The sequence below is a fragment of the Juglans regia genome, chromosome 4, assembly GCF_001411555.2.
Source record: "Juglans regia cultivar Chandler chromosome 4, Walnut 2.0, whole genome shotgun sequence".
Lineage (NCBI taxonomy): Eukaryota > Viridiplantae > Streptophyta > Magnoliopsida > Fagales > Juglandaceae > Juglans > Juglans regia.
In genome coordinates this window covers 24963584-24990065 of record NC_049904.1, presented here as the reverse complement: position 1 = coordinate 24990065, position 26482 = coordinate 24963584, and the positions used below count along the sequence as shown (strand labels likewise).

The following is a 26482-nucleotide window of genomic DNA, read 5'->3' as shown; positions in this document are numbered from 1 at the left end:
GGTGAGTGAATGGATCATTGCTTTCTTAACGTATGAGTCTTGTAGGTCATAATTGATTACCTTAATTTATTTATGCCCTTAGGAGACTTTTGACTATGTTACGAGGTTGATGTTTTAGTGACTACCACTTTGGCATGTTATCTATGACCATGAGTGATGCGGTCTTAAGAAGCATTGCTGGGAAAGCGATTGGACTGAAACTAAATGACATGAGGCGAAGGGAAGACTATTTGGTAACACATCGATATTGGTGTGTACTCACTGCCGACAAATTATGTTGCTTCTTGGAAGTTGCGACATATCTGTGAGTACATTATGTTTTATGGAGATTGAACATTGTTCTGAGTCATTTGGACTCGAGAGGGATAAGGGATTCTCACTCTGATGCGACCAAATGAGTTGGGGCATAACAAGATACTTTTAGGGATGTTATGCTGGTCTTCTCTTAGAGAGATTTGGTAGTGTTCTCATTTTTCTTTTACAGCTGTGCTCGATGGTCACACAACCTATTTGCTAGTATAAACAAGATTGAGAATATATTGAGAGATGGAGACCTGGGGTCTTGCCCACTATGTGCAGGTGAGAGATGTAAGTGGTGGGCACCCCTTTCCCTTCTCTTGGGGGTTATAAGCCACTTCATGAGCCTTGATGGGTGGTGCTTAATGGCCAGCCGAGGGTTAGACTTAGAGGGGTTATTTATATAGCCCCCCCCTTCACTTTGGATGAGAAGTGGGTGTGTGGAAGAAAATAGAAAATGATCTCTCTCTCAAAAGAATTCTTTCTAGTCCCGACATCTAGACTGTGGAATTTGTGAGTGTTGCTCTGCTATTACCATGTAGCACACTCCACTATTGATACAAGAGAATTTCGGATTAACAACAACTACGATGGAGAATTTCGGATTAACTGCACTAGATTTATGATTTGCCAATGAGGTAATATCGCTTCCGCTGTATACTTTGATCTAGGATTTCTAACACGAACAAATGCATTTAAGGGCTTAGAGATGATTTGCTCAATCACCTTGCTCTTACAATTAGCAAGAACGTTCGATATTATCTTGTAACCCTCCTCACAAGACTAATAGATCAAAAGTCCTTTAACTCTGAAGCCCAAGGTTTCCTGGGGACGAGAGCAATGAAAGTGGCATTAAGATTCTTTTCTTAAACCCACATCCTCGAAAGGATTATTTTCTTCGATCTGTTTCCTTTTTTTAAAGAACTTTTTTTTTTTGATAAGTAAAACAAGAATTTATTAAATTACCAAGTGTCAAAATACAGAGAAAATGCCCTAATTATGTAGGCACATTAGAAACTAGGAAATCATGAAGGTCCATGCCATTAAAGTCTATGGCAATGGCCAAAGTACAAAGAGTCCTAAAGAAAAACAATTTTAGCTCCTCCAAAGATCTCTCTTTGTCTTCAAATGTCCTCTCATTGCGCTCCTGCCATAGACACCACATAATACAGATAGAGATCATCTTCCAAACTGCTTTGATCTGTCTCACCCAACGAATCGAAGTCTAGCAAGCCAATACATCCAAAACTGTTTCTGGCATAACCCATGTTAACTCTATTTTTTTAAACACCTCGTCCCAAAGAGTCCTGGCTATCTCACAGTGTAAAAGTAAATGATTCACCGACTCACTCCCGCTTTTATACGTACAACACCAGTCGGCAATAATTATCCTCCTCTTTCTTAGATTATCCGTGGTGAGAATCTAGCACAGCGACGCTGCCCACATAAAGAAAGAGGCTTTGGGAGGAGCGTTATGACCCCAAAGCCTTCTCCAGGGAAACTGTATCTCTGGAACTTGTGTGCGAACCTTATAGAAAGAGCAAACAGAAAACACCCCTTTCCTTGCAGGACACCACCACAACCCATCTTCCTGCTGGATGTTTGGACGAACAGAATATAGGAGGCTATAAAAATCAACAAAACTCTCCATCTCCCAATCCTGTGCCGCTTGGTTGAAATTGATGTTCCAATGAATGTTCCTACCTGAGACTTCCATAACCTCCGCCACTGTGGCCTCTTTGATACTTGCAATCAAGAAAAGAGACGGAAACAGATCTTGTAGAACACTGTTACTACACCAAGCATCCTTCCAAAATCTGATCTTGGAGCCTGTCCCTAATTGCAATCTAGTGTGACGATGGAAGACCTCTCATCCTCTTCTAATATGTTTCCATAGCCCCATTCCAGATGCTCCTCTAACTTCTCTAGTACATCACTCCTCCCCTAAAACACCATATTTGCTCTCGATCACAGTCTTAAATAAGGCTTCTGGTTCCTTAGTATATCGCCACAACCATTTGCCAAGTAATGCCCGGTTAAACAACCTCAAATTTCTGACACCCAAACCGCCATTGGAGATAGGACGACATACTATCTCCCACTTAATTAAGTGGAATTTGAACTCATCTCCTAAGCCCCCCCACAGAAAATCTCTCTGTAATTTCTAGAGTCGACCTGCCACACTTGTTGGTTAAGGGAATAATGATAAAAAGTAAGTGGGTAGGTTAGAAAGTTTACTTTTGATTAATGTGATCCGGCCCCCTTTAGTCAAATACATTCTCTTCCACCCTGCTAGTCTCCTCTCTACTTTTTTTAAAGAACTTAAGGATAGGTTTAAAGGTCAGCATGGTCTTTTTTTTTTAGCTTTTAGCTTTTATGGATCTGTTTTCGTTATTTTTCTCTTTTCCAACAATTGAGGTTGATAAAAGTGATCAAAGTAATTGATGATTTTCTGGAAGTGAAAACAAAAGGATATTAATTTAAATTGTTGTTCCCCTTTTTTAGTATGTCTTTTCCAGTATTTTTGTGAAGAATTTAACAACAGATAATGAAAACTCTCAAATCAGTTTCTCAAGCTTTTTTTAATTTGTATGTAGTTCAGATCAACATTATCAAGCTTTGATGTCTACTGCCTGGGGAAACTCAATCTTTTGGAAGCAGTAGTTCCTGTAGAGAAAGAGTGACAGCATTATGTGCTCTTAGCACCATTTGCCTAGAAGAGATGAAGCTAAATGTAATTATGAGAGTAGATAACCACATGTATAGGGGTTTAGACAGTCCATCTCTAATAGGGAGATGAAGTCATAAATATCCATGGCTCAGTTAGACCCCTTTATATTGACGCACATGGCACCACTTAATCAATCAAGTTTTTAACCCCTTTATATAGGGGAATGTCCATCTCTTATATCAATTGAATACTCTTAATGTTAATCTGATAAAAAAAGAATATAGGGTTTTTTGCATATCTGATGAAACTACATCAGTTTATAATGAAAACCATCTGCCCATATTTGATACTAAAGGTTTCACTGTCCCAAAACTTCGCGGGGGTAGATCCAGATGATAGTGGGTGTACAATCGCTTCATCTCACCAACCCCAGACATGTGTATGCACACACCTTGTCTCTTCTTCCCTACAACATACGGACACTAAAAATAAGTACATTTCCCATTGGACGGTCGCACAGAGATAGAGACACCCACACGGGTTTGAGACCAGAAGTGGCCTCCTTTTTGTCGTACCCAACCTCTCTCTCTCTCTCCCTGCGCTACGATTCGATTCCCTTTCGTTGTTGAATTATTTCCAGGTTGTGTTATTCCTTCGAAACCCCTTTCAGACTATCGTCCTACACCTACTTTTCGGGACCCATTAATCTCTTTTCATGGATTCGATTTTTTGAGACACGCGGCCCGATTCTTGGTATTTATTAGGTTCCGATTGTTTTTGCTCTTATTTGTTTGGATTCTCTCAGACACGGTGAAAATCCGCTCTAGGCAGCGATGGACTTTGCCTCTGCCCTTGCGGCTTCAGGGAGTGGGAAGAGAGGCCCTTTGCAGGGTACGGGACAATAGACGGCGGCGAATCCGGAACGCCGAGTGGGAGGAGCACCGCAGAACGGCTTTGGTAGGATTTTTGCAGACATTGTGATGGATCGGCCTCAAGTTCTACTCGAGGTGGAGATCCCCTTTAGAGACCCAAAATTTTCGGATGGGGAGATGTTTTTCACCTTCTCCAGGGCAGAAGTAAAGCAATCAGTAGAACCATTTCGGTTCTCTGTTGTGCTAAAGTTCTTGCAGAGGAGACCTTCGCTCGATTTAGTTCGGGGCTTCATCAAATCCAGTTGGGGGCTACGTGTTGTGCCTGTTGTTGGTCAGCTACGGAACCCTCGAAATGTGCTCGTCCGACTGTTGAATGAAGATGATTTCATTGCAGCCATGGCTAGGGGAAATGCTGAGATTGCAGGGGTATCCTATCGGGTGTTCCATTGGACACCAGAGTTCACTCCTCTTGGGTCCCAGTGTGGTTATCTCTTTCGAGGTTGCCCCCGAACTACTTTCACGAGTCTATGTTGAGGTCGATTGGTGGAGGATTTGGACGTTTCTTGAAACGTGACAACGCGACGGCGTGTGTAACACGGCCTGAGGCGGCACGCATCTGCATTGAGGTGGATGTTTCCAAACCTGTGAAACGGGCCTTCTGATTGGGGGTTCCAGGACATGCAAGTAGCCTTCATCAGGAGGTAATCTTGGAATCTCTCCCTCTGTTTTGTGGATTATGTCGAAAGCAGGGGCATGAGGAGGGTGGGTGTAGTAGGCGTAATCAGTTGGATACAAATGGAGTAGGGGTTGGTGTGATTGAAGGTGGGGGACGTGAGAAGACTAGGGGCCAGTGGAAGGTGGTTGGGAATAAAAATGCGGAAGCCTCGGCACTAGAGGTGATGAATGTAAAGGAGTTTTTTTTAGTCAGTCGTCGAGCAAATATTTTGAACGGAATTAACCGTCGTTCGCAGCATTAGAGACTTTTTATGTGGACTTAGAGGGTGAGGCTCTTACCAACAAACAATTTGAGGAGAAACTTGGTGTTGGATTTGTAGGTGCTGATATCGCCTTGCCTGGGGGGCGTGTTACGGCGGAGGGCAGTGGGCAATGGGCTTTTAACTTAGAAAGTCTCGAACAATTGGTTTGAATTGACTGAAGAGATCTTGGATAGTGAGGAATCGCTAGAAGTGGAGGTCGTGAAAGATACACCCCATAGTTCACTGAAATTGGTGGATGAGGTGTTGGAATTTGAGTTCGCAATGATGGGAGTTGAAGAGGGGGGCACTAACAAGTGTTCCTTGTCTGAGGGCAAACCCGAAGAAGGGGCGGACACAGATTTTGCAAGCAAGTGTTTTGACTCGGATTCAGAGTTGAATATTCCTTTGAAAAAATTACAAGGCGTGATTAAGATGGGGAAGTTGAGAATCTTGGAGAGGAGGACTCAATCCAAAAAAATTCTTTAGTTTATCTATGCAGATACTTATATGGAATATTCGAGGTATTCGATCGTCGAAGAGTAGATGTCGGCGATGGGCTAGGTGGTTTAACCTGCCAAATTTTGTGGATAATGCTGTAGTAGGGGGCAAAGTGTGGCTGTTTTGGGATGCTAGTCTGAACTTCGATTTCATTTCCATGTCTGACCAAGTTTTGTCTGGCTGGTTCGCTAGAGGTAGTGCGCGAGTCTTGCTGTCTATAGTTTATGCTAGTTGTTTTAAGAGGAAGCACAGGGAGTTGTGGGAGCACTTGTGTGCTCTCGATGCAGGTGGTTGGCCGTGCTTTGTTGGGGGCGGATTTAATATTGTCCGCTATGATGAAGAAAATGTGGGAGGTCTGTTGAGTGCAGCTCGGGCAAAAGAAGAATTCAACACTTGTTTCATGATTGTGGGCTTTTAGAATTGCCTTCTAGGGGACAAACTTTCTGGGTGCAATGGCAGGCTCGAGGGGAGAAGGATTTGGGCTAGACTGGATAGGATTTTGGTCAATTCTCTGTTTCTTAATGTTTTTAAGGATGCACGTATGGAGTACCTTCCGAGAACTTCTTCGGACCATTGCCCTATGTTGATTTTCTTGGATAGGGAAAGAAGGGGTGGGATCCAGTATTTTCGGTTCCAACGTATGTGGGGGACTCATGAAGGGTTCTTACCTTTGATCTGGGAGTGTTGGAATCAAGAGGTTGAAGGTTGTGCTATGGTGAGGGTGAGTTATAAATTAAAATGTCTAAAGAAGATGCTGAGAAGGTGGAATACAAAGACGTTCGGGAGAGTGGAGTTGGAAATTAAAGGCCTTGAATCCCGTATCATGGAGCTTGAAGAAGTTCTTAGTGCTTAATTTTCCCAAGATCGGGAGAATGAACTTCTGCTGTAAGCAGCGACACCTCCAATGGCTTCATCGGGAGGAGATTTTGGGATGTCAGAAATCACGTATCAAATGGCTAACTGAAGGTGATTTGAATTCAGTTTTCTTCTATGCTTCCCTATGTATTGAAAGAAAAAAGAGTAAAGTCATTGATTTTATAAAGCTTCGGGATGGATCATTGTTACGTTCGGCGGAAGAAGTTCATGATGCGGCAGTGGTTTTCTTTCAAGACTTGCTCTCGGCGGCACTAGTTGAAACTCATGATGAAAGTTTTCAATTGTTGTCTCCAATGGTTACTGAGAATGAAAATTCTTTGCTGTGCGCGGTCCCATCCATAGAAGAAGTTAAAGATGCCTTGTGGTCAATACCCCAGGATAGCAGTCCTGGGCCGGATGGGTTCTCAACAAGTTTCTCTGTCTTTGCTTGGGAAATTGTGAAGCAAGATTTGCTTGATATGACCAAGGAATTTTTTGAAGGTATTCCTCTCACTACTTTTTTTAGGGCTACTAATATTGTGTTGATTCCAAAGGTAGATGAACCGGAGGATTTTGGCCACTTTTGTCCTATCAGTTTGTGTTCGATGGCTTATAAAATTATAGCCAAAATTAAGGTGTTTAGATTGGCACCAATTATTGGGAAGATTGTATCGGCAGAGTAGTCTGCGTTTGTTCGAGATCGAAGCATCTTTGACAATATGTCTATTTCTCAAGAACTTGTGAATGGCATGAATCGGAAGACTAGAAGGAGGAAATGTCATGCTGAAAATTGATATAGCTAAAGCGTATGACCGAGTGAACTAGAGTTTTTTGTTGGAAGGGATATGTTGGTTGGGCTTCTTGGAAAAATGGAGGGCCTTAATTTTTAACTCTATTTCCTCTCCGAGTTTTTCAATCATGCTAAATGGGCGTTGCAAAGGTTTTTTTAAACCTTCGCGTGGACTTCGCCAAGGTGACCCACTCTCTCCGTATTTGTTCATATTGTCAGAAGAGTTGCTTTCGCGCCTGCTTAACCATGCTTTTCAGTCAGGGCAAGTTAAATACTTTTCAATCCCGATAACCATGCATTTGTTATATGCGGACGATTTGCTAATTTTTGCAAATGATGGAAATGACTGTATTCGAAATGTGATGGGGGTGATCCACAAGTATGGAAGTTTATCGGGACAGCTAGTCAACCTAAGTGAGTCCTCCATCTTTTTCTCCTTAAATATTCCATACGATCGGAGAATACAACTGAAGCATATTTCGGGGTTTACTGAAGGCACATGACCTTGTGTGTATTTGGGGATGCTGGTTCATGTAGGAAGAAAGAGGCTGCATATGTTTGAGCCTTTATTACAGAAAGTGCAAAAAAAATTGGCAGGATGGAAGTGCAAGTTACTCTCTTTTGGCGGTAAACTCATCCTTATTAAGCATGTACTTAACAGCATGCCCATCCACTTGCTTTCTGTGTTTTCCTTGCCGAAAGGAATTGAGGCCAAGCTGAAGAAAATTTTTTCTAACTTCCTATGGGGCTCGAGCGGGGATGTCAATAAAAGGAAATGGGTGTCTTGGCAACGTATTTGTTTGCCGGTCGAGGAAGGTGGTTTGGGAATTCGTGACCTCTTGGAAATTCAGAAATCTATGTTTATGAAGTTTGCTTGGAAGCTAATTATAGGTGGCTCTCTTTGGTCCGACTACTTCTTCCGACTAAAATATGTGGGTGAGGAGCCGGTTGCCTTAATAGGTGCGAGGCCAAGGGGATCTTGTTTTTGGAAAGATATTTTACAAGTGATACCTTTGGTCTTACAAAATTCACTATGGATAGTTCGAGAGGGTGTCTTAAGTTTTTGGTATGACAATTGGCTTGGTGATAGACCTATTGTAGATTTTCTACTGGTTGTGGGGAATGATAAATTGTTGGTCCAGAATCTATGGGATGGGGTGGGCTGGAAATATGATGAAGTGTGGCCATTGGTTGACGAGTATATGTTCCAGAAAATCACTCTATCTAATGTCTGTGTTTGAGAGGGTAAGGATATGCTGGTTTGGAAGCATACGGTGGATGGGGCCTTTACTACGAACTCGGCTTGGCAAATTATTCGTGCTCGCGGTAGTATTTGTCCCTGGAAGAAGTGGCTTTGGCAAGATCATGTCCCGAAGAAAATGTCTTTTTTATGTTGGCGGGCATGCCAAAATGCTATTCCCGTTGATACCATTATTCAACAGCATTGGATTCAGGTTGTTTCTAAATGCCATTGTTGTACGGATAATAAGATTGAGACAGTGGATCATGTGCTTTGTGATGGGGAGGGACCGAGGAAGGTCTGGGATTTTTTTGCTGCTGTTTTTGGCGTCCGATTACCTCAAACTCAAGTATGAACAAATGTTTTGAACATATGGTGGTGTCGGGCTTCTCTAGTCTCGCAAGTTCGTTGGTTTCATGGTATTATTCCTATATTGATTTCTTGGGCTCTTTGGAAAGCCCGATGTACGACACGGATGGAAAATACAAAATTCGAATCAAAAGTCATTATTCGGATGGTAAAAGGGCTGCTTGCAGATATTTCGGGGTCCATGAAAACGTTTAAAGTGGATGACTTGGGAGTGTTGAGGGAACTCAACTATCTCATGGTGCCGCCTATAGTTAAAAATCTGAAGTTGATTGCTTGGCCCTGCCGACAGGGGTCTTCTCTAAGCTCAATGTAGATGGTGGCTCCCTTGGAAATCCTGGGATGGCAAGTGGGGGAGGTGTTGTTGGGGATGTGAATGGGCGGGTTCTTAGGGGTTTTGCTCATTCGTGTGGTCAGGCTACAAATAATATTGCTGAGTGTAGAGTAGTGCTTGATGGACTTTATTTGTGTCAACAGCTGGGTCTACGAACTGTTTTAGTGAAATCGGACTTGTGAGTGTGGTGATGGGATGGTTTATCTCGGAGACTTGTAAATATTGGTATTTTTGGGATGAAGCGATTTCTCTTTTGTCTTCTATGGATGTCTAGTGTAAACTCGTGTTTAGAGAAGTTAACATGGTAGCAGATTTCTTAGCTAAATATGGGGCGAGTAGCGGAAATTGGGATTTTTTTGGGAAGGACTTTGTTTTGGGTAGACTAAAGGGGCTTATACGTACGGACATGATGGGTATACCTTATGTTAGATACTAGTGGTTGGGTTGTTTATGTCACCACGGTATTCCTATGCCACAAGTGAGGGTTCTTTTATAATATTTGGGAGGAAGTCACTCATGGACAGGTGACCTTCGACTCTTTTTTTTTTTTTTTTGAAAAAAAAAAAAAAAGGTTTCACTGTCCTTAGATGAGAACAATAAAGCACAAGTATCAAATTTTGTTAGATCGATTGTAATTTTCATTTTTCCTTTATTGCCAACTCTGGCTTTAATAGTTTTTTGTTTTCCATATCTCACTGTTGGCCTCTTCGGAAACAGGCATTGTGTGACAAGGATCGATCTTCTAAAAAGGTTTCTTTCGTTGTTCTCTTTGTACATTTCTTCTCTATTTATATGATATGCTGAGACGATTAACATCAACTATTTCTGTTGTAATGTTGCAGGTACCTTCAGTGGGGAGTCTCGAGAGGAGAGTCCTAGAAGTTAATAGAAAAAGAGTCAAGGTTGTAAAGCCAGGGTCTAAAACTTCTTTCCCAACAACTGAAATTCGTGGAAGTTATGCACCTCCTTTCCATGTAAGTTTGTATCTAATCTCTAGATACTTCAAATTCTCATGCAGTGTATTTTGTCAATTGGCATAGACCTTTTTTTTATAATTCTATTATTCTACTTGCTTGTTTACTAAATAATTTTAAGCATTAAATCAAGATTTCATATATATAGAAGATTATCTTTCTTGGGAATTTAGATAAGGTAGAGAGGCAGAAAATGGTACGTGGGGCTAATCGGCAAGTTGCCAAAATGATCCGTTGTTGACCCAAATTTCAAGACTTAGTTTTGTTGTATAGGTTTGATAATTAATGTTTAACTGACATATTTACATCTGCATTTTTTTTGGATAATTAACCTAAATACTCTGGCAATCTAAGGTTTAGTGATGTATCAGGTGGAGCTTTTCCGAAGTGACCAACATCGGCTTAGAATTGTAGTGGACAGTAATAATGAAGTAGACTTGATGGTGCAGTCCCGGCACCTCCGCGATGTTATAGTGCTTGTGATCCGAGGCTTTGCTCAGAGATTCAATAGTACATCTCTCAATTCTCTCCTCAAAATAGAAACATAATTATAGTTAAGAAGTGTAAAGTGAATCATTGAAAATATATAAATCTATAGGTTTTGAGACGTGCATGTCATCGTCCTTCTTTTTCTCTCTTCCATTTTAGCATCATCAATGCTTGTTTTCCTTCCAACATTGTTACTTTTTCTTATAAGAAGTGTTGTGCTGTGGTCAATGGATAGTTGTTCTCACAATCATTGTCTATTACTGTTTCAATTATATTATTGTTAAGCTATTTGCCCTAGATGTTCATTTTTTATTTTTTATTTTGTTCCGACACTTGTACGCATTTATATATGGTGAATGTAGTCTGAGACAATTTTAGTAGGTTGGCATTGCAGCTCAAATAAGATGGGCCCCTCAAACGAGGGAGCAAGGACTTAAGAGGCAACATGGAATATTGTGACTGATGGAGAAGGGACTGGGAGACCAATCTTTTCTCTATGGTGAAGTAGAGTATGAATCTAGCTCTTAAAATAATTTATTTACAAAGAAACCTGTGGAAAGAGACCATATTTCCTTCATGAACAACAAATTAAACACACGGTCTAAACCAAAACTATGTTATGAAACACCCAGAATGACCATAATATGAACACAATTACACACTAACATGACACCTATTTAATAGGAACTTCTCTAAAATGCGTTGGATCTATCCTGATAACCCTGAACTAGTCCCGGAAGGCACCGCCCCCTCTTCAGCATTCTTCCACTGCGAGCCGTTATTGCTAGCTTCCTTGGCTGTGTCATAGGAAGCATGCAATCCAAGAAGGAAATAGTAGACCAAGATGACCAATGTCCATACGCCGAACCTTGTGAACGATGCTTTATCTATTGACCCAAGAAGGAAGATATTAATTGCGATCGACAATGACGGTAGCCATGGCACCAACGGCACCCCCCAAATCTTTGGTTCCCTTGCCTGTGGGACGAAAAGCCAAAGCCCCACGGTTCCGACCAACCAAATTGGCCCAGTTATTGCGTATCCGATCCAACCATCAGGAGAAGTTGCCCAATATGCAGCAGTTGCAATCGAGGATACAAGTATAAGCAGGAGAAACACGGAGAGTTTGATACGATTAGCTGGTGTTGTCACCCCACTAGCATAATATCGGCGAACAATGAGGGCAAAGGCCACTAGCATGAAAATGAATAGTGTGGAGATGGAGAGCAGGTTGGAGAGAATCTCAAGCTTTGTGAAGAAGGCAATGATGGCAGTGGCTGCAAGCATCACCACTGTGGCATTGACGGGAGTCCCGGTCTTTTCATTGACATGGGCGAGCCATGGTGGCAACATGTGGGTGCGTGCAATATGCGTGAGATATCGAGCCTGACCCACTGCTCCCACCAGCAGAACGGTTGTCATGCCCTTGAGTGCACCTGCTGCAACTATGTACTTAGCCCATCTCATCCCCACAGCTTCGAATGCGACCGAAAATGGAGCATCTTCGTTAATATCTTTGTACGACTGCATGAGGCACAGCGTCACGGCTAGCAAGCAATACGCCAATGTAGTAATCGCCATTGAGCCAACCAGACCAATAGGGATGTCCCGACCAGGGTTCTTTGTCTCCTCCGCCATGGTTGAGACCGCATCAAATCCAACATAAGCAAAGAAAAGCACAGCCGAGGCCTGGAAGATGCCGCGGGCACCATAAGGAGAAAACGAGGAGTAATTCTTGGTATCAGCTTTCATTAGGCCCGCAACGATGATGAAGAGAATGACGGCAATGTGGAAGATGGAGGCTACGTAATTGAAACGCGAGGAGCCCTTGGTGCTGAGGACTGCAAGGATGCAGATGACGGCGATGACGACAACGGCTATGGGGTCGAGATATCTGTAGTCGGTAGAGAGACCATGGGCGACTAAGCGGAAATCGTTAGGCTGGTGGTTGCAGAGAGTAGCGAAGTAGGATGTCCAGGAACGGGCGACAGCTGCTCCGCCGATCACGTACTCGAGTAGGATGTTGCCGGCGGCAATGAAGGCCATGAAGTCGCCCAGCTCTACCCTCAGGTACGCAAATGATCCACCTGAACAAACGTAAAAACACATTTTAATTTCCAGTTTGAGATCAATTGACAATTATTAGGAGTACCAAAGGCGGGGAATGCTACTCTTTTATCTTTAATATAAATGTTATCCTCCTTAACATATTAATTAATTAATTAATTAATACGATATATTTTAAACTGTTTCATGTATAGATTTATTAATATTTAAATGAGAAACTATTTAAAATATGATACAGTGACTAGCTAGTGTAAACGATGATGAACGGGATGATCAAGTTGAGGATAGACCGATACAGAACATTATTTATTTTTAGAAAAATGCTATTTTGTCCACTCTACTTGCTAGGGGTGCTACCCGCATGCGGGGCGGGGGCACCCCCTCCCCGCCCCCCGCCCCGCACCATGCGGGTGATGGGGGTTTTTCCCCCGCACCCCGCCCCCGGGAGGCGGGGGCGGGGTCCCCCGCCCCGGTGCCGGGGGGCGGGGGAAAAACCCCCATCCGCCCCGCCCCCCGCCATAATATTAAAAAAAAAAAATTTTTAGTCTAAAAATATTTTTTTAGATCAAAATTATAATATAATTTAAATAATAAATTAAAATTTATAAATATAAAAAAAATATAAACTCATTAGAGTTAGATTTTGGATTGATTTGGCCTCTTAGGCCAATCTTTATATAGGAGGCCAAGGCAATACAATAGTCATCTTTAAGCAATGTGGGACTTAGTAGAATTGACAGCAAAATGTTTCAATATATAACCCTCTATAAATTGGCCTAAAATTAATAATCAATGATCTAATTTTAAATCTTTTTATAAATTGTATATATTTATAATATATTTATTTAATATATAAATAAAAAAAATTTTAAATGTGGAGTAGGGGCAGCAGGTGTCATCAGCCCGCCCCACTGCCTCTCTCTATCTGCAGTGGGACCGCGCCACTTCCATGAGCAGTTGCTTATGCATATGTGAGGCAGTGACGGCGGTGGCCGCTCTCTCATTTTGACACCTTATGTATTTTAATTTTTTTTACTTAATAATTAAGAATGTGACTATTAGTATATTGACATTTTTTTTTATATTTTTTAAAAATAGTTTAAAATAAAAAAAAAACAATTGAAAAAAAAAAGGATCAATTTAACCTAGCGGTCAAATGAAGCAGTGCTATTTCTCTTTAACACGTAGGACTTGGGTTAGGTATTGATCTAGAGGTTATTTTATAAAAGCAACTGCCTCATATTATAAAATTTCTTCTATTGTATGGTAAATATAGCTTACTATATTAAATCACATTTGTAAGAATTTTTTTAAATGTTCATTAAATCAAACAATAAATTAAACCCAACCAAGTCCAACGTCGGTGATTAACATGGTCATCAAGTTGGACTCAAACAGGTCAGCCAAATGTGAAGTAGAAAATTTCGTTCAAACTGATCAACTGACATATTGTGGTGAAAAAAAATAATGTTGATATATTATATTTTATTCTTTACACCAGAGATTTACTATTTCATTTATTTTTATAAAATTTATATAAAAAAATACTATTGATCATTTATATACGAGTAATGTTACATATAATCGTTGAGTGCACACTGCTCAATCATTTTAGAATTTATTATTAAAATATTAATTTTTTGTATGTAAATATCGTATTTATTTATTTTTTTTAAAAAATATACGACAGTTATACATTTCACAACTACAAATATAATTTATTTTATATATATATATATATACATCCCGCTTGGAATTGGTTACTGATCAGCGAGCCAGCTTGTCACTGTCATAATTAGCAACCTCAATCGTTATTTTCTTCCCCTGATCTGTACAAGAATGGGTAAAATACCCTCTAAAATAGGAGAAATGGAACTCATGATCACTGCACGTCCGTGATCCCAGACATGACATGGGGGTACCCCCAACGAATAATATTTAGAAGATCACGTACTAAAGATGCATCCTATTTAATTCCTATATAAAAAAGGATATATTAGACTAGCGTTATTTAAAGGGTAAGATTATTCACGTGATCCATTAATTCCATCAAGATGCTGCATCCATTAAATTTTAAAATTTTAATTTTAAAATTTATTTTTTAAATTCATATAGACGTGCGTGGTGTAATGATTTTCGAATATAATTATTAAAAAAAAAAAAAAAAATCGGATGCATGCATGGACTCCTACATTTAGAAGCTCTCTTTTACAAATTAATAGTGTTAAGCGTACGGGTACGTACCAGCGACGGGGATCTCCACGGCGAACTCGGTGTAGCAGAAAACGGAGAGCATGGCCGAGATGCCGGAGACGACGTACGACAAGACGACAGCCGGGCCAGCGTGTTCCTTAGCCTCGAGGCCCGTGAGGACGAAGATGCCAGCACCGATGACGGCGCCTATACCAAACCACATGAGATCCCACCAATTGAGCGTCTTCTTCATCTCGTTCTGGCTCTGAGCCTTCACCTCCACCAGCTCCTTGTGGTCCCTGGACCGGGTCAGGATCCGATCCTTTAGCCTCAGCGGAGTCTCCATGAGCGCCCTCCCATAATTTCCCCAGCTCCGAAACGAGTCCTCGGGGAGAAAATCGTCTTTTGAGCAGGAACACCCCCTCTTCCTGATTCCTTCATTGCCGCCGTCCCCTACTCCCATTCTGTCTTTCCCCAGTACTCCCCACCAAAAACAGAGAAAGAACATGAGACCCAACATGTACAATAGAAAACAAAACAAATAGTTTTTTTAACTCTATACGCTCTCTGGTACAGTTTCCGGGGAAACAGTCGGAGAATTAATGAGAGAAAACAAAGCTTTCCCGTGCATGCTCCATGCAGATCAGATGACATTTTAAACGACACAAATTGATCTCCGATTACAGATCGATAACATAAAACAAGAGAGTTTTGGAAAAACAAGAGAATTTTGTAAAAACGCATGAGATTCAAACAGAAAATAAAAATCAAGCCAAAAGACCATTCCAAAATTCGATCATTAATCCAAGTAACCGTAATGGAGGAAAGCGATCGAGTACTGGTTGTATGAAGAATTCGATGAACTCCCGGATATGGAATCTCTGGTTGATACTTACTATGAGAAAGTCGGAAAGATTCAAGAGAGAGAGAGAGAGAGAATAGCTTGTAGGTACGAGAGTTTCTCCGGCGATCGGTGAGTTCTCGGGAGGAGAGCGTTGGAGGCAGAGAGAGAGAGGGGTCAGGAATTCGGAAATAAATACCGGGGGTTATGGAAGTTAGAGTGACACGTGTCGAGTACAAGTGGGTCAGAGGTAGCTGGAGTGACAGCCCATGCAGCAATTTTAAGTTAGGAATTTCGTACAAATAATTATTAATTAATTAATTAATTAGATTCCAATATTTATATTTCAACAGAATCTTTCAAATTCTCTGAAACGAAAATTTCGGTTTGACAGCTGAGACTCTATTCTTAGGCTCTTGATGAATCTGGAACTGATTTTGGTTCAATTCAATCAAGGTTTAATATGGGAAAATACATGCATATACATACATACCTTGTCAGAAAAATTCCAAAATACTAATTAATTAATGACATCAGGTAGGAGTACTTGAGCCGAACTCATGTCCAAAAAGTCAGGCTGATCAAGTACCAACTGTTTTTAATCTCAAATCGAAAAACCCTAGCGACTCATTCCCCCTCTCTCTCTCTCTCTCGTGAAGGATTAAGGGTTCTAGATCTAATTTTCATTAGAGAGGTCAACTTCGTCCTCCTCCGTTTCCTTCTTTTATTCTTCCATTCACTCATCTAATCTTTCAAAGTTTATTTTACTTAGTTTTATTTTACTTTCTTCAAGACTGAAAAATATATATCTATAACTTTTCGGTATCTCCTGAGAGACACGAGCAGTACAAGTAGATCCACGTGTCTAAAATAGTTTGGAGAAAAGTGGTAGTTTTGCGAAAATCACCGCACATGGTTCTCACGCGCCACCCACATCTGCTTGTGGTCCTCACACACCACCACTTCCAGCAATTCTTCTCATCACACGCTCTAGATTATTGAACTCGCCACTACCAGACATTTCAAATCTGACCTTTTTGGTTGAAAAAAAATAAGTGTGTTGCCTTCAAGAGCTATCACAAATTCTTAACTTTATCGGAATTAGTCCAAATTGTAATCAGTCCTTTTTTACATCTATATTATTGTTTTCATTTTCTGTTTCCTTTTTGTTAATAAAAATGGATGTTTGTCAATAGAGGTTGAATCCTCTTTTTTTATGAAGGGTGAGGTTGAGTCTCTGTTTAGATACAGAGTATTGTCTCTTAGACGTTTGCCTGTAAAGAGTATCAGCAATAATAGTGAAGACCAGACTAGTCACAAAAGAAAATAGTGTACTGATAGAGTTCGAAATGCATTATTTTGGTTTATGGTGTCATGTTTGATATGGAGATATCCCATAATGTATCCGTTCATGGATGTTAATTTCTCTGACAAATGAATGATGACAATTTTCCTAAAAAAAATGTAGGAGTTGAGCCTACATATATAGTGAGAATGTTTGAATTGGACTCGATTAATGTATATAGAGCAATGCCAATATATACTAAGTATGTACAAAAAAAATTTACATATTCACGATCGAGGTGTATACTAGCTTTATTTTTAAAAAATAAAATATAAAAAAAGAAAGAAACAGTACTAAAAAGTCATGTGAATTATCAGATCGAATTATATGTAAGTTTTTTGTGCTAATTAGTTAGCATTTCTCATGAATATAACATGGTACTATGATATTGATCAATGAACTTTTTAATTGATGAGCGGTTTATATAAAGGATCGGACTTATTTTACATCAAATGTTGATTTAGGTTAAACTCTTGTTTTCCTCTTCATTCTATGTATTAGTTGGACATGCAAGACGATTCGTTCTGATATATATATATATATATATATATATATATATATAAATATATATAGTAGAATTTTGGGATTTCGATTCGTGGACTACTTGAATGATAATTAGGAATGGGGTTAGCAAAAGCTTTCCACAAATGACAAATCCATGAAAGGGAATCTACCATTTCTTCTTTAAGAGGAAATTATCTTTAATTAATTTACAGCATCCATGCATGCATGTACGTACGTAAAACTCGATCATCACTCATCATAAGAGAGCATGATTTAAAGTTAGAGAAGCCTCTAACTTGTGGGAATCATATTGGGCACGTACGTAGAATTAGTACATGATTAATATGAAGGTACAGCCATATGAACAAATTCGCTAGCTATATATGAGGAGGAAGCGGAACGATCTTGGCTCCCCTTCGTAATATATATGAACAGCCATGCCTTATCCTTAGAATTAAACGTATATTTCACACATGCATGCATGCATATATACATACATACATACATACATACATACATACACACACACACATATAGATATATGTCATTTATTAACTACCACCAACTGTAGAAGCATTGCCAATAAGGTTCACACCTGCTGATGCAGAACCTGTAGCAGAAGAGTCAGCGCCCTCTTCTACCACCTTCAACTCTGCACCATCCTCCATCCTGATCTTCTGATCCCCAGATGCCTTTGCCTTGTCGTATGAAAAATGTAATCCGAAAAACAAATAGTAAACCAAGATAATTGCAGTCCAAATGCCAAACCTTTTGAACGATGCTTTATCTATCGATCCAAGAAGAAAAAAATTGATGGCAATCGATGCTGATGGTAGCCATGGAACTAATGGTACACCCCAAAGCTTTGGTTTTCTTGCCTGTGGAACTAAAAGCCAAAGCCCCACTGTCCCGATAAGCCAAACTGGCCCAGTTATTGCGTATCCATGCCAGCGATTATCAGTACTTTTGCCCCAATAAGCAGCAGTCCCGATCGAGGACCCAAGTATTAGCCCCAGACAGATAACTAGCACGACACAATTCAGTTGTTTTGTCACTCCACTGACATAATAGCGGCGGACAAGAAGTGCAACAGCCACCAGCATGAAGATGAACAGAGTGGAGACTGAGAGGAGGTTGGCGAGAACGCGAAGATCTGTGAAGAAGGCAATGACAGCAGTGGGGACGAGCATGACAGCCGTGGCATTAATGGGTGTGCCTGTCCTTGGATCGACTTTGGCTAAAAACTGGGGAAGCATGTGGCTGCGCGCAATGTGAGTAAGATACCGAGCCTGGCCAACAGCTCCGACTAGCAAAACGCTTGTCATGCCTTTCAGTGCTCCGGCAGCAACTATGTACTTGGCCCATCCCAGCCCCACCGCTTGGAATGCAACAGAATATGGAGCATCTGCATCAACATCAGCGTACGGCTGCAAGAGGCATAGTGTCACGGCTAGCAAACAGTACACCAAGGTGGTAACCACCATCGAGCCGAGAAGACCTATGGGGATGTCTCGAGCTGGGTTCTTGGTTTCCTCGGCCATGGTTGAAACGGCATCAAATCCAACATAGGCGAAGAATAGCACGGCCGAAGCCTGAAAGATGCCTCGAACACCGAAAGGGACAAATGGGGTGTAATTCTTGACATCGGCTTTTGTAAGGCCAGCAATGATGATGAAGATGATGACGATGATATGCACAATTGAAGCGATGTAATTGAGACGGGAAGAGCCCTTGGTGCTGAGGACCGCGAGGACACAGATGGCGGCAATGACAACAACGGCAACGGGGTCGAGCTTTCTGTAGTCCTCTGGGAGAAAATGGACTAGGATACGAAAATCATTGGCTTTGTAGTTGCAAAGAGTGGCAAAATATGAGGTCCAAGAACGTGCTACAGCAGCTCCACCGATCACATACTCGAGGAGGATGTTGCCGGCGGCAATGAATGCCACAAAATCGCCGAGCTCTACCCTTAGGTAGGCAAACGAACCCCCTGAAACATAGCAACTTTACACATGATCACTTAGTCCAAAAAACACAAAAGATGAGAGATGTAAGATCGATTGAAAGTCTCTTACCTGCTACAGGGATTTCCACGGCAAACTCGGTGTAACAGAAAACAGAAAGCAAGGCGGAGGCGCCAGAAACAACGTAAGACAACACGACAGCAGGTCCAGCATGTTCCCTGGTCTCAAGACCCGTGAGCACGAAAATACCCGAACCGATAACCGCACCCATTCCGAACCAAATAAGATCCCACCAATTGAGTGTCTTCTTCATCTCATGCCCGCTCCGAGCCTTCACCTCCACCATCTCCGTTTGGTCATGGGACCTGCTAGTGACCCTGTCTGCCAACCGCCATGGAATCTCCAACAGTGCTTGGGAATAGTTTTCCCAACTCTGGAATGAGTTCTTGGAAATATGAGAACCATTTTCCGAGTTTATGAGGGACCTTATTCCCATCACTTGACTCTGAGAGCCCGTCTCGCTGCTCCCCTCCATTCTAACATGCACAAACTGAAACTGAAACTTAAACTGAAACGACGACTATAAATTTCTATATTATGGATAAATTTAGGTACAAAACCGTCGATCGATGACCCAATAATGCATTAATTTTAATTTATTTCCTTGTTTTTCAGAATGGGAACTAGGAAATGAAGAAAAAGTGATCCTGTATTTGTGTGTGCTTATCTCAGTGCAATAGTTTCTTTGAAATAATAAAGTAAATGATCAGAATGTAACATATTACATATATGCAAATCTAGATAATACTTTTCTCTGTGTTTGGTTGCTAAGAAAAGTGAGGAAATGAAGCTAGCTTATAATTAACTGATACTTTCTTGATGATGTTTTCCGTTTTCAGAAAACATACGAAAGATAAGCCTCAAGTGACTGATGAAGGGAGTACTGCCGAAGGCTCCGTTGATGATTGCATGCAGTAATTTTGCTTTCTAAGATTAATTAAGTAGGAAAAAAGGGCTATAGCTATGGTATTTGGACTCTCTTTTAATTAATCTTCTAAATTTTCTCGAAGAGCCAAACAAATTACATAACAGATCACACACATACGAATCTGATCACAACCTCTACAACGATCTATTCCCAAAGGTTTTTGCAGCAGCTAGGCTGTTTATGATCAGATGCTTCAAACAGCTTCCTCTGGAACTTGAGAGTGGAGATAATTAAAGCATAAAATATGACGTTGATTCCCACTTGAAAACACACACCATGAAACTCTTTTTTTTTTTTTTTTTTTTTAATATATAAAAACGACAAGAACCTCTGTCGATTGTATTTGTGCAGCTACGGCAGCTAGGATACCGAACGGCTGGAAGATTAATTTGTCGTTGATTACAAGAACTATCTATAGTTATATATATACAAATATATATGTGGAGAGAGAGAGATAAACACAAGTCCAATCAATATAAACAATTCCATAGAAGGGATATAATATGATCGCGCGAAGCTGTGATTTTACCCTCCATGATTACTATTCTTATGATATTTATAATTAATCATTCTAAAATAGTGTCATGTACACATGATCACTTGCAAAGGAAAAAAAGAAATGAAAAAGAAATCAAGAATTTTCAAGATCAGAAATAATTAGAATTAAATTAAGGAGAGTGAACCCGGGGATCGATACATAAAACCAATTGATCAGGAGCTGGAATAATGACCCCTTGTGAAACTAAGGACAACACTATGTCCAAAGAAAAAATCTACTGGAATATGTGATTTTTTTTATTTTTAAAAAATATTTAAATAGTTAAAAAAAAATAGTGAAAGAAAAGATAAAATAAATAAATAAAATATTTTGTGTTCAGTAAAGGATTTCAATCCTCTGTGGACGTGAAAGAAATGTATTCACGTATGAGCGACGTAAATACATATATAAGGAAAAAGTTAGAGATCCCGTTGAAAGTCACCGCTTTCTTTTTTTTATTTTTTATTTTTTAATTAATGATTAAGAAATTATTATTTAATAATATTATGATTTTTTTCTTTTCTAAAAAATATTAAAAAATGATACAAAAATAAAAAACATAAAATGCCTAGCGGGAGCCCCCAACGGTGGGTGTAGATCCACTCCATATATAATTACTCTTAAATATTCAATTGATCAGCGAGAAAGATATCAGATGGGAGGTTTATTATAATCCTTAATTTTCTACCGGCCGCCAGCAAGCAAATGGAAGCTCAAAGCCGGGGGTGGGGGGCCAAGAATCATGCATTTGAATCTTTGATGACGATGAGTAATGACAGCTGAAATCCTGTGTGGACGTAGCAACGTCCGTGAAACTAAATTCAAAAGACTGCGGGCAGGTTCAGGACATAAGACAAAACACAAAATTCTCATCTCATCTCATCTCATCTCATCATCAATATATCTTAAAAGTTTCAAGAAAGAAAGTCTCAATCTCACCTCACTAACCCAGAAAAGTACAAATTTGATGCTAGGAGTCTAAACTATGTATTTATAAACTTCCCCCAAAAGGACTGTGATTCCTAAATTTCTAGATTAGTCAATGAAAGAACAAATGCCGCTTTTAGCAAGAAAGACGGGCAAAAGAAATGAATAGAGAAAGGGGAAGAACGAAAACTATAAAACAATAGATGAGAAATGAAGTAAATTACCGTCCAGAAATGCATTCCACTTACAACTACGTGAATAGAGTTACAACATCTCTACGGTATCCTCTTACCATCAAAAGCCTGGGGACATTCTCCACCAACAAATCCATGTACTCCATGTAGAAATATGCTGGGTGGTTCACTGGAGGTGGTGGTAAGCTCACAAGCACAACTGCAGCCATTCTCGAGTATCTCAGTATTGTTGAATTCAGCTTCAGAGTCGTGTAAAGAAACTTTTCCACCTGCTGCTCATTCACAACAACCGGCTTTCCATCAGCCATCAGTGGCCTTCTTTCTCTCTCAGCTGCTGCCTTCATCTCTGTTAAGTATCTAGCAATCCGGTGCTGTGCACCTGTAAATGCCTCCAATGATTCATCTTGCTGAGACCCACCCTCTACTTGTCGATCCCATGATTTCATCGTTATAACAATCACTTCAGCTTGCATCCGAAGATCATACAGAAACTTCTTCACATCAGTCTTGAGCCCCTCTGCATCAGAATCCTCCTCTGCTATGCAGAAGACTTGAATCTTACAACTCTCGAAGCTCTCCTTGGTAAGAAGGAGCTGAGAGAGGAGAAGCATGAGACCACCGTCTCTAACAATCCAATACAAGTCTATTGTACCATATTGTCTCTGATATTCATTGGGCCATTCATCAAGACCTTTAACAATAACAACTGCCTTGTTTGCAACAATGCAGTCATTTATTATTCCAACAAAGGTGGCAGGTATTTCAGTTAAGTTTTCACGACGCCATATTTCAGGGTACCGCATCACCACAATGTTTGGTTTGAGATTGCCAAGGCCCATGGTTTGGACAATACCACGGAAGCCCTCAGACATACTAGGTGCTACAACTATCTCGGCTACACCTTCACAACGCTTGTAGTCGATGTAGGTACCTAGCTGCTTGCAGGCAGCCTTGGCATCTTCGGCAAGTTCATGATAGTCTCCATCTAGAATGGAGAAAAAGATAGACATTCCCCGTCCCTTTTTCTTCATGCAGTTTGCAAAGTCAGCAAGTTTTGGATGGCAAGGTACATTTTCTGGCAGTTTCCCCCACGGCCTGCAGAACACCAGGGGGATAGGATACCAATTCTTCGGGTGCACTTGGCTTGCTGCAAATATATTGTAAGAGTTCAACAACAAATGAAAATGCATGATACATACAAGGACCGAGAAGTACACTCATGCAGAACAAACATATGTGAATGCATGATACATATACAGACCAAGGAGTGCAAGCCCCATCCAATTTTATGCCAAACAGCACACAGTATCTCCATAATGCAGTCAGATATGGAGACCATTAATCAAGAGTATTAAGACTTGGTATAATCTTTTCAGAAGCATACGCACCTCCTAGCGATCGAAGACTACGAAGAGCTAGCTGGAAATATGCACTCTTGAAACCATCACCCCAGTCCCCAGCCTTTCCTTTAATGCTCACATAATAATATATAAGGCTTGCAAGGGCTAGAGCTACTATAGTAAATGACCAAGAGATTAAGAACATTATCACTGCATGCAAAACAAAAAAACAGCACATAAACATGATCAGTGGGTATCATACTTGCACTGGCTACACACATGCACAGAAACACAAGTAATGCAAAATTTTCCCTGGAGAAGCTATTCTCTCAAATGCACCTAAGTTAAACATATGACAAAATAGGTTTGAACTTCATGTGGCATTTTAAGCATTGTATTCCTCAAACATGCAAATTTATCCAACATTTTTAAGCCCACAATTCCCCAAGAAATTCTACACTTTATCCGATCCCTTCAATAAATAGACATGAGTTAATGTTTCTGAAAGCATCTGCTGCAAATAACGGAACATATTTGGCAAATAGGAATATTAAAGTGAAGGATATCCCACCCCAAGCATGCACCTCAACAACATAATTTACAATGAGAATGTCGAAGGCTCAACAGCTAGCACCAAGGACCTCTCTTGCCAATGCTTTCACTGGACTTTTTTGGCTTGCCAAAACCTCATTTATAAACAATGCAGTGATAATTGGAAAAAAAAAAAAAGAATAATATATGTGACAAGGAAACACACCTATACAAAGTGATGCTCCAAGAAGAGAAAGGCTCCAGTGGTGAAATTTCCACCGAGGACGCCAGCTGGGAGCATCTAGAAGATCCAGAAGGAAGCAAGATAAGTTCACACCCGCATAACACAGAAGAAAAAACATAGTGACAGTTGGTGTGATAAGATCCAGGTTCCCAATTACGACACACCCAATACAGATGAACGCAGTAAAGAGGGTAGCAATGTGAGGCTCACTGCCATCTGCAACCTTGAAGTAATTAAGAATAGGAAGGATTTCATCATTGGCTATTGCTGCAAGAAGGCGCGGGGCACCTGTCAGGCTCTGAAGAGCAGCTCCTAATGTTGAAAGAATGATTCCAATGTAAATGATGGCAGGAAAAGGCCAAGCAACTGTAGCTGTAAGTAGCCTGCAGAATAATTCCATTTCAGCTTTCAGGCAGTCAAAGTATTTTATTACCTGACTAATATTCATCAAAATATTTTCTTTTAAGCGTACACATTGACAAATCGGTACCATAACCTGAATAAATACTGCTTGCGTATAAACTCAATGACATTCTTTGTGGCATCACATTCCTGAAGACAGATTATTCTACAATGTTGCAAAGATTATTCTTCAAAGATGACTATCTAATCTTCGACAAACTATCTTCCAGTTAGTTCTTGTATTCTTCATAAACTATGTCAATTTAAAAATTTTAAACCTGACAGCTTCTATCAACTCAAAAAATGTTTGGGAGCAATGACGGAGAAAAGCTGAAATGCTTGGTAAGCAAAAAAATCCTGCAACCTTCTAGGATTCTTGAAAAACTTCGAGATGTGTACTGTATGGAGTTGTGAAAGTGAGTAGGTAGAATGAAAAGTTTTATACACAACACTTTTATGGAGTTTTTTTTTTTTGTATTTTATATTGGGTTTGCAAAAGTTAAAGGTAAATTGAAAAGCTCAAAAAAATGTTGTGAGATGCATTTTTTCAGTTTTTGTGAATGATTAGATTAAATTTTTTTTTTGAAAGATGAAAAATTGTTTTGGCATTTAAAAGATAATTGGATTGGAAGTGAAGAATTTTTCTTAAAATCCCTGAAGTTTTTTTCAAAGAAAACATACTGCAGAAGGTATGTAGAAGAACTTTTCCAAAACCTCCTTGCCAAAAATTTCCAAGATAAGAAAGGGTCAAAACCTTAAAGAAATCAATAGCAAATAATAAATAATGAATTAAAAACAAAAGGGTTCTAAAGAGAAGAAGTGACATGCTAATAAGCTTTTCTCCTTTTACAAAAAAATTATAAAAAAAAAAACGACAGGCTCCTACTTGTAAGCCTTCCCACCTTATCATTTTCATCCAACTTGATCCCAAGACTTCACTTCTTCTCATGGATGTCAAACTCTGGCATGGCATTAAAGCAAGTCATCCCTTGAAACTGCTCTTTTGTTACCCTCCTTTTATTTTCCTAGTTCCTTTAATGTGCTTTTCATCAATTAAAATTTGCACAAAATAGAGTAACCATTCTCTTTCCACAACCAATATGGTTGTCCACTGCACTCAGGTGCATTCAAGAATGTTCAATTCTTCGTACAACCACCCCCCACCCCCAAACACATGCAAGAGCACTGTAAAAATCAGTATGGTTGGGTGATGTAATGGACGAGTATTTGCCCTTTGGTTATAGAATTCTCATGAAAAGTTCTCTGCAGCAGTTTGTTTACATATTTCTCATGCAATTATGAAGTAAAAGGGTCTCAAGCTGAGGCCAAATTATGGGTAAAAAAGATGATACTACAAGATTTTAAAAAGCTACTAATTCAGAAATTTAGAACTTCAAAATTCTTTTTTCTAGCTCATCCTAAAAAATACTCCTCATCTTTCATTGCAGTTTCTTCTTTCCCTTAAAAACACCTACAGAATTGTACCCATGACCTATTCACTTGGTGCATATTGGAACAAGGTGCCAACTGGCTTCATTTCTGTTCACTTTCAAGTTCTTAACCAGTTAATACATGAAATATAAAGACGGATGGCCTCGGAGGGTATGGGCCTTATAAATTGTCCATAACTGAATACAAACCAGTGCTGAAATTAAATGAAGTTTTATTACATATCAAACACTAGCGTTGAAAATAAGAAGAAAATATGCAAAATATGTAACTATTGGTATGAGATGAGTGAAAATCTAGAATCAAAGGAGGGTACAAAAGAAACGTTTAAGTAATGAAAACAACTTAAAAGGAACATAATACCTGTCCGCCAATAGCTTCTTTCTGGTTGCAAGGGCTCCAAATAACAACACAGAAACTAGATACATTGCAGTAGTTGTTAAAGTTGCAGCCAATGTCCCAATGGGAATTGAACGCTGGGTGTCTTTCAGTGAAGCTGATCGATTTGAACCTGCCATAATTCCCGTTACAGCAGGGAAAAAAAGACCAACCAATCCACTGAAAAAAGTAAGAAAATAAATATTGTTAGAAA

General features: G+C 40.0%; 3 protein-coding genes across 6 annotated transcripts in view; all 3 read right to left on the bottom strand.

Moving 5' to 3' along the window:
- Nucleotides 1-10851: 10851 nt before the first annotated feature.
- Nucleotides 10852-15634, bottom strand: LOC108983061 (cationic amino acid transporter 1-like). Of its 4 annotated transcripts, none has more exons than XM_035689408.1 (3): nt 15520-15634; nt 14675-15103; nt 10852-12450 (listed from the first exon to the last, which is right to left on the bottom strand). In XM_035689408.1, the coding sequence occupies exons 2-3, from the start codon at nt 15084-15086 to the stop codon at nt 11072-11074; spliced, it is 1791 nt and encodes a 596-aa protein (XP_035545301.1). In that variant the 5' UTR covers nt 15087-15103; nt 15520-15634; the 3' UTR covers nt 10852-11071. The 4 variants fall into 4 exon arrangements, with proteins under 4 accessions (XP_035545301.1, XP_018810135.1, XP_018810143.1 ...); XM_018954590.2 differs by having other exon boundaries at nt 14675-15091; nt 15463-15612; XM_018954598.2 differs by having other exon boundaries at nt 14675-15091; nt 15520-15612.
- A 2230-nt stretch (nt 15635-17864) lies between these two features.
- Nucleotides 17865-19812, bottom strand: LOC108982689 (cationic amino acid transporter 1-like). The gene is made up of 2 exons (XM_018954131.2): nt 19389-19812; nt 17865-19303 (listed from the first exon to the last, which is right to left on the bottom strand). The coding sequence occupies exons 1-2, from the start codon at nt 19810-19812 to the stop codon at nt 17865-17867; spliced, it is 1863 nt and encodes a 620-aa protein (XP_018809676.2).
- Nucleotides 19813-21669: 1857 nt separating this feature from the next.
- Nucleotides 21670-26482, bottom strand: part of LOC108983046 (cation-chloride cotransporter 1) — a 29290-nt gene continuing 24477 nt past the window's right edge. Inside the window, exons 10-13 of the mRNA XM_035689720.1 lie at nt 26254-26448; nt 24022-24422; nt 23313-23474; nt 21670-23071 (exon numbers count right to left, since the gene is read on the bottom strand). Of these exons, the coding sequence (XP_035545613.1) occupies nt 21981-23071; nt 23313-23474; nt 24022-24422; nt 26254-26448 (1849 nt within the window). The 3' untranslated portion in view covers nt 21670-21980. The remainder of the gene's footprint in view (nt 23072-23312; nt 23475-24021; nt 24423-26253; nt 26449-26482) is intronic.

Bases quoted from the DNA above. Each gene is read 5' to 3' on its own strand.
- LOC108982689 (XM_018954131.2), bottom strand. From the start codon at position 19,812: ATGGAGGGGAGCAGCGAGACGGGCTCTCAGAGTCAAGTGATGGGAATA. The intron at 19,304-19,388 runs GTAAGAGACTTT...GCTATGTTTCAG, and splicing joins CGTGGAAATCCCTGTAGCAG to GGGGTTCGTTTGCCTACCTA.
- LOC108983061 (XM_018954586.2), bottom strand. From the start codon at position 15,143: ATGTTGGGTCTCATGTTCTTTCTCTGTTTTTGGTGGGGAGTACTGGGG. The intron at 12,451-14,674 runs GTACGTACCCGT...ACGTTTGTTCAG, and splicing joins CGTGGAGATCCCCGTCGCTG to GTGGATCATTTGCGTACCTG.